The 10,448-nt window shown below is 41.0% G+C and overlaps 1 protein-coding gene across 1 annotated transcript in view; it reads left to right on the top strand.

Moving 5' to 3' along the window:
• The window catches only part of LOC101855916 (ATP-dependent translocase ABCB1), a 38,288-nt gene extending 31,433 nt beyond the window's left edge, over positions 1 to 6,855 (top strand). Inside the window, exons 16-21 of the mRNA XM_035969232.1 lie at positions 1 to 30; positions 1,683 to 1,839; positions 3,981 to 4,178; positions 4,926 to 5,132; positions 5,526 to 5,672; positions 6,649 to 6,855. The exon at positions 1 to 30 is cut by the window's left edge and continues 212 nt beyond it. Coding sequence (XP_035825125.1) covers positions 1 to 30; positions 1,683 to 1,839; positions 3,981 to 4,178; positions 4,926 to 5,132; positions 5,526 to 5,672; positions 6,649 to 6,834 — 925 coding nt within the window. The 3' untranslated portion in view covers positions 6,835 to 6,855. The remainder of the gene's footprint in view (positions 31 to 1,682; positions 1,840 to 3,980; positions 4,179 to 4,925; positions 5,133 to 5,525; positions 5,673 to 6,648) is intronic.
• Positions 6,856 to 10,448: the final 3,593 nt, after the last annotated feature.

The following is a 10,448-nucleotide window of genomic DNA, read 5'->3' on the forward strand; positions in this document are numbered from 1 at the left end:
CGATGACATTGAGTTTTATGACATGATCAAGTAAGTCGTTGATTTTGACTAAGTTCTGAGTTATATATTTTGGTCTCATCCGATTGGTTCTAGCTTCGACAAGTTTGATTTGGTTGGAAACTACAACTCCATAAAGCTGTACACCCGACCCGTTGGTTGTTTTTGTTTTTTGTTTTTGATCTTTTTTGTTGTTTTGTTGCATTTGGTTTGGGGGTTTTTTTGCGACGCTGTTGTTTTGCCGTGGAGGGGAGAAGAACCAACCCGACTGAACTGTTATGTGACACCACTCTTTTGTTTTTCCTCAACCACCAGGGAAGAAACAGCAAGTAGCCCTCGCCATTTTAATATGAAACGAGTGACGTAAGCAGTTATCAAACCGGCAGAAAGACGGTTTACTGTGGCCGATTTGACGGATTCGTTCCACCGGCAAAAGAGCGGCGTAAAAAAAAACAACCCGGAACGGGTCGCGTCTACTATGGCTTCAGCCTTAGACATATTAAATGGTATATTATTATGTTTCAAACTAGAGTACCTGTTTCTCGGGAGAGGTGAAAGAAGAACGGAGAAATACAGAAACATCACACAGACGCTGCACCAACAAAACAAACAGGTATAGAACATATCATGTAGGTGCTGTTTCATTGAGACAGAATCTCAAGCGCTGCTGCCATGAAAGCAGCCTCTTGGAGTCTTAAACAGATTTTGGAGATTTGAACAAGGAATAATATTATCTTGACTGTCCTTCCTTGAAATGCTCAAACACACAACTCTGGAAGTTCCAGAGCACATTCTTAAGTTAGACTTTTTTTTAACAGCCGTAGCAGTTGAAAGCTGTGACTCTCAAATCATGAGAGAAGGATTTAGAGAAGGAGGCAGAGGGTGGTGGTAACCCAGGTATCAATCTAGCAGCAAGGTATTCACTTCCCCACCCCTTCCCCATTCCTGAACCTAACCTTCCATTTTGCTGCCTCTAGAATCTATTACTACAATCTAACAATGCTTAATATGCTAGAGAGCCTTGAAAGTTACCTTAAACAGTATCCCGAGTTATTCTAGAAGGAGCTCTGGTACACGGGCAAAAAATTGCATCACTTCCTCCCGCTGTCCTCCCCGGTGCCCCACTCCTTCCCACAACAGGACTCCATCTTCCCCGGCGTCTGTTTTGACGTATTATTTCGTGATTTTTTTTTAAACCACTGTTGGATATAACATTTTCAGTCTATATTGTAGATAGGTCTTCTCTTATTTCTCGCTGTTTCTCTGTTTCCCTATAGCATAATCATCATCAGGTTCGTTTTTATCTTTCTGTTTGCTTAATCAGGGTTTAAGGGCCTACTTTATCTGATCTTTTAAACGGTGTCCATTGGAGGGTTCGATTCAGTTCGGTTTGGTACGGTTTCTGGCAGCTTCAGTGCACACGTTAAATAGACCAACTTCCCAAATCGATCGACCGACGCGCGCCTTGAAAAAAATTACTTTTGTTATTAAAGGTCATTATCAGTTTTGTGGGGTTTGTCCCTCCCGTGGCTAGCCCCAAACCGACAAAACAGACAAAACCGAACCGAACTGAACCGATGATGCCACTGGGCACCGCCTTTTAGAAAGCATACTGTGTATCACCTCATTAAAAACCCAAATTCCAATCCTCAACCCCCTCCCCTTCCACCCCCCCCCCTGCACAGGGTGTACTGTTGTATGGCCGTGTCGTCAGTGTTCATGGGGCGTGCTGTGGGGTTTGTACCAGATCTCGTCAAGGCGTGGGACGCTGCCAGACATATCCTGACCCTGGCAGATGAGTCACCGGTCACAAGGTATCAGAGTGGACTGGAACCAAGCAGTGTAAGTGGAACAGATCGGCTACTTGTCAAAGTAGCGTAGACACCCATCCTGTTTATATAATTATGTTTCTAAAGGTAATGCTGTTGTGGACTGGTCTTTCTGAAGTGGTGCCAGTTTGACCTTATGTGCTTCAACTTACGCAAAACAAAAATCATCGCTTTTTTTAAAATCTGGTCAGTCTGGCCCTATTCCTAGTTTTAGTTTGAATAAGAGTTTTACGGCAGTAGCAACTCAGCGGGGTCATATATGTGCCGATAAATATAGGTGTTACAAGAGAATAATATTAGGTGATATAGATAAGAAGGAGGCAAGATTTTTTAAAGCTTTAGACGGCGCTTGCAACTGCATAAGGTCATATGAGCGCGCGGCACACACCAAATATTTTCAGTTGGTAGGAAATTTTGAACTTTGCCCGGGTGGCCGCCGAAGCCTACTCTTACCGATTTTAGACCACCAAGGGATCTTTAACGTGCGCAACTTGCACCCCGGACTTCCAAGATTTTTCGCCCTTGTCCGAGAAGGCAAGGTGTAAATCTTTCCTACCAGAAAATCAGGGGCGTGGCTGAAAGACAACAGTAAGAAGGAGCCAAGAAGTAACAGTAGAAAGGCTGCAGAAAGAGTCATGAGCCAGAGGAGGGGGGAAAGGAGGTGAGGGGGTGGGGGCAGAAAGAGGAGACGAAAGCAGACAGAACATTGCTAAAGCTGTCCCCGCGGTTTTATGCACCCCGCATAATTTAGCAAAACATTTTTTGCATAATTTCCGATTATATTCCTTCATCATTCTTTGTTAAAATTAACAGAATCGCATGATTTCACATTTTTGGGCTCAGTTTGCATAATTCATTGGTGGGGGGGGGGGGGGCATAAAACCACGGGGACAGCTAGACAGCAGGGCAGGATGTGAAAGGACACAATTCTAGAGAAAAAAATGTTTCCGTTGATACTCGGATTCGAACCCAGGACCTTTGAATGAAAGGCGAACACATTAACCTCTAGGCCACGAGAGCCCCCGGAGGCAAGATAAGGAAGATAAGGACGACAGATGCTTGATAGGAAATAAGGTGCAAACCACACCAGCTGAGCTACCGCCAACCACCTACACTCTTGTTCTACTAGAAAATACTTAATTAAGTAATTTTTAAGTACTCTGCGGTGAACATATTATTTGGAAACGTGTATTTGGCCTTATAATATACAATGTCTAATGTCATTATGTCAATATACAAACGCAGAAAACTGCAGAAGCTCGTGATCCGATTTCAGTAAGTACTTACAGAGGTAAAAAAGCTACATGCATTCTAAGCACTACTACCCTTGTTGATAATCTCTCCAAAAGTTTTCAAAGTCATGTCTCGGCGGTTTTTTGGGGGCTGTTTTTTGTTTTGTTTTGCTTTTTGGGTTTTTTGTTTTGTTTTTTGTTTTTGCTTTCGATTGGCTAAAAACACTAAGTGCTTTAGAACCACATTATGAATATGCCAAACCTTGTAACCTGGTTTGACGTCCTAAATTCGGTGAAACCAGCGTGCCAAGACTTTACTGTAAGTACCAAGATTTGATATGTCGTAGGCCTACTAAGAACAAACAGAAAAAATAGTTATATTTAAAGTCCCAAAAACTGAAGAAAAAAAATCTATTGTAATCCAAGCTCTTATAGCTTCGGTAGCTTATTCATAACACCGGAGATGATAAATAATAACTAATTTCCTTGAGGAGAATGACTTGGGCTGTCCTTCTAGGCTCCTGCCACTCGTCATCGAGCCACAAGACATGAACAATCATACAGTAAGCATGTCGTTCCGTTCAGGGAATCACTTAGAATGTCGCAACCACCTGCAACCCGTTAATGTCACTGCGACAGTCACACTTAAAATTTATACAAGCTTTTTTACCACTGGGTAAGTTCATGAATTACCACACATGCTTTTTTAAATGTTTATCGTCATTATAATGCGTCATGAAAATCTATTGTTCTTGTTGTTCTTCTTCTTTAATGTGGTCTTCAGTTGATTTTCTACGAATTATTTACTTATTGTTTAAAAAGTCTCTAATGAAAGAAGATAATTATTTTCAAAACCCAGGTAGATCTACTCAATTACTAATTAATCCTAATTCGTTTTTCTTTTCTTTTTTTTTTTGCCCAGGAGACTGCCAGACGGCCAATTCGCTTTTCTAAAGTGTCTTTCAAATATCCTATGCGTCCGGAAGTGATGGTTTTGAATGACCTCAACCTGACAGTATCAACGGGTCAGACACTGGCGTTGGTGGGCCAAAGTGGATGCGGTAAAAGTACAACAGTGCAGCTAGTGGAGCGGTTTTACGATCCTCTGAGCGGATCAATTGTGAGATTTTAACCTTAGAGCTTTGGTAGTACTTTGATTTTTTGAGAATGAAGACCTACAAACGTGAAAGTCTTGATCATGGGGAGTGAAAAGAGCCCAAGAGTGTGTGTGTCTGTTCTTCTGTCTGTTTGTTTGTCTATCCCACCTGTCTCTCTCTCTCTCTCTCTCTCTCTCTCTCTCTCTCTCTCTCTCTCTCTCTCTCTCTCTCTCTCTCTCTTTGTCTATCCATCTCTGTCTCTGTCCCTGTCTCTGTCTGTCTGTCTGTCTGTCTCTCTCTCTCTCTCTCTCTCTCTCTCTCTCTCTCTCTCTCTCTCTCTTTCTCGCATGCACACACTCACACACACACACACACACACACACACACACACACACACACACACACACACACACACACACACTCTCTCTCTCTCTCTCTCTCTCTCTCTCTCACACACACTCTCTCTCTCTCTCTCTCTCTCTCTCTCTCTCTCTCTCTTTATCTTTATATATCTATCTATCTCTATCTCTCTTTCTTTTTCTCTCTGTATCTATCTATCTATCTCTCTCTCTCTTTCTCTCTGTATCTATCTATCTATCTCTATCTCTCTCTCTCTCTCTTTCTCTCTGTATCTATCTATCTCGCCCTGTTTCGCTTACACAAAGGGGAGAAAGAGGAGGAAGAAAAGAAGGAGAAGGGGGAGGGGTAGAATGAGGAGGAGGAAGTAAACTGGTTTCAGTTTTTATCTTGCGGACTCCGTTTTCTTCCAGCACTTGGGTGATTATGACATACAGAGTTTAAACTTGAAGTGGCTGCGACAGCAAATGGGCCTTGTGTCACAGGAACCTGTCCTGTTTGATCGCAGCATCGCGGAGAACATCGCCTACGGAGACAACAGTCGGGTGGTGCCTCTGGCAGAAATCATAACTGCCGCCCGGTCTGCCAATATACACAATTTTATTCAAGGTTTGCCTTTGGTAAGTCATGGAATCTTCTTTCTTTTAGTTTGTTTCAGGATTCTAATAATATTTTTGTAGCCACAGCCGACCTTCAAAGGATAGAAAAAACTTACAGTGCACAAGTATACTACGATAAAGATCCTGTAAAAATCTTGCCCAATAGTCTTTTAACTAACGTACTTATAAAGAATGTTTTTAGAATGGATATTCGATGGCTACTTCTTGGGGTGTTCTTTAATTGGACAAGTTAGACGTAGCTGAGCTAGGGTTTTATGCCACAGAAGCCGTGGAGGACACGCTGAAGTTTAAAATCACAATCTCATTATGTATTTTCTAAAGCCTACTTGTGATGGCTAAACTAAATAATACAATGAAATATCTTTTTAAAAACATTTTTTGCTGTTATTTAAGGGCTACGATACAATGGTCGGATCTAAGGGCACTCAACTCAGCGGTGGCCAGAAACAAAGAGTCGCAATCGCCAGAGCCTTGGTCAGAAACCCCAAAATATTGCTACTTGACGAAGCCACGTCAGCACTGGACACAGAGAGTGAGCAGGTAAAGTAAACACACCACGACAGTAGCTGACAGCCAAAAAAAAAGGCGATTTGGGTATCCAAAACCGATTTTTCGATTTTTGACTATTTTAGTAGAGCAATATATCTGCTTTATCGATTGGAAATATTTTCAAGTGTCTAAAACATCTATAAAGTGCTCACATATGCCATGTTTGTGAACATTTGTTGAAATAGACCAGTATGAATTCGGGGTTTTTTCAGTTTTTTCAAAACTATGATTTACTTAGAGGGTGGATCACCTGTGCAGAGATATGTCTGAAAGTACATGTCACAGCTCAATCTCACTTTGCATGACTGTTTCTAGATAATATGTTTGCAACGTACTTAAAGATCATTGCGATGTTTTAAGTTTTCTGTCAGTGTAAAAAAAGATTGACAGTATCACTCTGATTTGTGGTCAATTTTTTGTCCGAGTATCGTATATGACACTAAAAGGGCAGTTACAAGAAAAGTATGGGACTTAGGAAAGTAAACCTTTAGTACGTTGCAGGTTGTATGTACAGAAACACTGTGTTAAAATATCAAGGCTGTATCAATTCAATCTTTTCCAGAATCCCTGGACAGAATTTGAGCGATTTTTGGTCTGTCGAACCTTTTGCATCTGAAGAATTCAGAAAATTTTCAGTGAAATCATATGTAGTGTGTTTCTGTTTTTTTACCCATATCGGTTATTTGGAAGCAAGCCCAGTATACTTAATTTAGAGCCCAAACAAAAATTTTCACTTCAGTTGTACCTAGTGTCCCTTAAAACTCCCCCAAAACAATCCAAATTCAAAAACTCCCACAAAACAATCCAAATTCGAAAACAACACTTTAGGCATTCGAACCAGACTAATCCGCACAATGGTCCAGAGAAACACCGTCTGAACCGACAGTGTAGCAGCCGGTCTCGCGAGTCCTTCTATTTGAAGAAATGAAACTCCGACTTTACCTAAAGTTTTTCCAATATTTCCCAGGTCGTACAAGAAGCCCTGGACAAAGCCAGAGAGGGACGCACATGCATTGTGATTGCTCACAGACTAAGCACGATCAAGCACGCGGACAAAATTGTCGTGTTCAGTGAAGGGAAAATGGTGGAGGAAGGCTCGCACGCCCAGCTCATGGCCAGGCACGGAGTCTACTACAAAATGTGTAAAACTTAAAAGTGACACATAATCATGAGTTTTTTTGTTTTTTTTTATTTTAATACAATAATGTTTTTATTCTTTTTTTCTGTAAAGTGTTTTACGATGTTCGCAACTGCATGAAATGATAATATGAGAGCGCGGGACAATTTTTCAGGTGCTGGGAAATTTTGAATTTTGCCGTGGTGGCGCCGAAGCCTACTCTTATCGGTTTTAGGACCACCAGACCACCAAGGGATCATAAACGTGCGGAACTTACACATAGGACCTCCGAGATTTTCCCTGTTATCCGAGAAGACTAGGTGTTAGATCTTATTACCATAAGGGGTGTGGCTGAAAGACAGAGCAGTGAAGAGGAGCCGAGGAGTAGCAGTAGAAAGGCTGCAGAAAGAGTCAGGAGCCCAGGGGAGGGGGCAGAAAAAGGAGACGAAAGCAGACGACAGAGTATGGCTAGAGAGCAGGAAACTGAAAGGAGGTGAAAGGAGAATATTTTAGAGAAAAAACATTTTCCGTCGCTGTCCGGATTCGAACCAAAAACCTATTGAATGAGAGCAATGAGTGGCAAACACCATTACTTCAATATCACGAGAGCCCCCTGCAATGATTATTAATAGTACGGAACTTCTTTTCATCATAAGTAATATTTTTGCCCTGCGCAAATCGACACGATGTGTTACTGAAAACAACGACAATTTCACTATTTTCACGCCTACGATCATATTTTCTCCTCACTGAACACTTTTTTTCCGTACTTTCAAACCCCTAGAAAAGTGTATTTTAAAAGAAAGCTTTACTATTTTTTTTGTCAAAGCCAAAAAATGCAAATTTTAATATATGCAATAACATGAAATCTTTGTCAAACATACTACTATCATAGTATGTAGTAGTTTTTTTCTTCGTTCTTTGAATAAACCTGTATATTTTCACTGGTAGAAGCGATTGCTTGACAAGCCTAAAGCACCTTCTAAAAAAGTATCTCCCACCCATGGTGGATACGCCTATGAACAGCTTTCAGTTGCTAAATTATGTCTTCGTTCCCCGCTTTGAATTAACTACTTAACGTGTAGAATATAAGACAGGTAAATAAAAGGCTGTATGCAAAAAGCAGGCCAAATTGCAACAACAGCGCAAAAAAATGTGTGGGAACGATAAATTGAACAAGCTTTTATTAATTATTAATGTATCTAAATTCAAATAGGTTCTGTGCCTTTATTTCTTTTTTAAAAATCAATAATGATGGATTAGTATGGAAAAAACTGGTTCTTGCCTTTTCTTGTAATAAAGTTGTTAAGTTCAATAGCTTTTATTTTATACAATTGTGTTTAATAATATAATAATAATTTATTTTTAATAGTTTCATTCTTTTGTCCACGTGCGCACTCTTACATGGCACGCGCGCGCGCGCATACACACACACACACACACACACACACACATACACACACTCTCACACACACACACACACACACTTACCCCCCCCCCCCTCCCCCACCACACATAATACACACAAATAGGAGCCCACGCGCCAATACATAAACACAAGCTACACTCATCCTTACCCCATGTTATACGCACCCTTAACTTACTGTGAGAAAATAATTTTAACATGCTTACCCATTTTCCTATTTTCTAGAGAAAACACCGATAGAATACATATAGGATAAGAGACAAGCAATATTTGAGTCGCTACTGACCAACGAGATGTAAATAGAAAACATGATGTTTTGTGCTTGCACTGTATCTCATGGACTTACTTACCCTTTCCTCGCACAAGTAGTTTACAGATGTCTAGGTGAAGGTAAATTTCGACTCCCATTCTAAAAATAACCAAAGAAGAGTGTCTTTCACGCGTGGCGTCAGGTGACCTAAATGTGGCTCCGGGGAGAATGGAAACTCCGGATGACGGTTATAGGCCAGGTAAGTTCCGAATGGGGGGGGCTACAGTTTGCTTATTATATCGATGTAATACCCCTGATTGATTCAACATCACTTTCTTGAGAATGATCAAATGGTTTGGATAACCATGTATACCAGGTATGGGAAAACTACGACCCGTGGCCCATATCCGGCCAGGGAGCAGTTTCAGTCTTGAATGTGAGTCGATCCAGTAATTAATACTATGTATCTTTTAAAAGACTTTCCGACTTGAACATTTAAGTCAATAGTTCCTGGCCCTGCAGGAACCACATGATCAATAAATTATAGTATATAATTTCAACAAATGAAACATCCTTTGGGGATGTAATACGCTATAGAGTCATTTTTTAGAGTTTGGGTATTTAAAACAATTTCACCCAACTTGTACCTGTTTTGTTGGCCCGAAAGATGTTCAGAATCATTTAATCCGACCCTCGACTTGGACACGCTTATACGTGCCTGATGTATACACTAATTGGTGGAATGGGGTGAATAGTTCGGGGTTCTTCCCTACTTGTCTGAAGTGTGTCGTCATTTCCCCTTTCTGTTCTCATCTCGCTTGACAGAGCCAAACATTACTGACGTCTGTGGTGTAGCGGTTACGTTCTTTGCCATCGAACGTGGAAGACCCAAGTTTGGTTCACGTCACGCCGTATATGGAGGATTTTTATTGAGTACCTCGGTCTTTCTGTTGGGATGTTGAATTCCTCTCATCCCGAGACTGCCCCGACGGACAGGTTCGAGGCCCGCTTCTTAAATGATCAAAATACACTGAAATAATTATGTCGATGGGGGTGCAAGAGCACCTTCATTAATTAAAAAAGAAGTAAACAAAATAGATAGCATTTATTTAGCGCAAATCTCCGCTCAACAGCAAGCTCTATTCGCTTCACAATCTATACTATTACCCCAGCAGACCTGAGAACATTCTGAAACAACTTCAACTTCCTGGGAAGCATACAGTGTAAGCGGCCATTTATACCTACAACTACATAGTACATGACCAATGTGCACTTTGAAGGCTGAACACTGGGTTCGAAAGCAGGGTAAAACATTAATAAAGTAGGCCACCAGCAAGTAGTAGAGTCAGCGGCTGTGAAATTCATCGAGGCTTGAGAACACACCCCACCCCCCCACCCCCCACACACACACAATATCGCACTAGCTTTTCGCCTCATCGATTCACATACGTGTTACCATGAAAGTTCATAATGTATCGGGTTGTGCAATATCAACACTTGGTTGAATTGCTCCATTCTTGGCAATACGATTTGTCCCCAATCGGTTCGCATCAGATACGAATCGAGCATTTTGAGAGGACAGCAGAGGTAGCTGTTGAGGTTTTGCTCGCTCTCATACAGTCTCTGACACAAAGATGCAAACGCACACGTAGGAACACGAACATTATACACACTGTATACTACTTTAAAAAAAGGTTAAGGACCACTTAAAGTCACACATAGTACATGAAACTGAAAAACTTGACACGGTTCAAATTTTTTTAGATGGGTCTTTATTCATCATATCACCTTTTGCAAACGACATTTTGCACATTAAAAAAAACAGAAAATGGGTAATTTCAGATGTTGAAGGAGGTAACCCATGATTTTTTAATTCACATCAAAACAGTCATAAACAATTACTTCAATTAGGGCCCAAAATCGCGTGTGGCCACCATTTGCAAGAAAACAGTCATTGCATCTTTGCCTCATGGA

Source organism: Aplysia californica, unplaced genomic scaffold (assembly GCF_000002075.1).
Source record: "Aplysia californica isolate F4 #8 unplaced genomic scaffold, AplCal3.0 scaffold00006, whole genome shotgun sequence".
NCBI lineage: Eukaryota > Metazoa > Mollusca > Gastropoda > Aplysiida > Aplysiidae > Aplysia > Aplysia californica.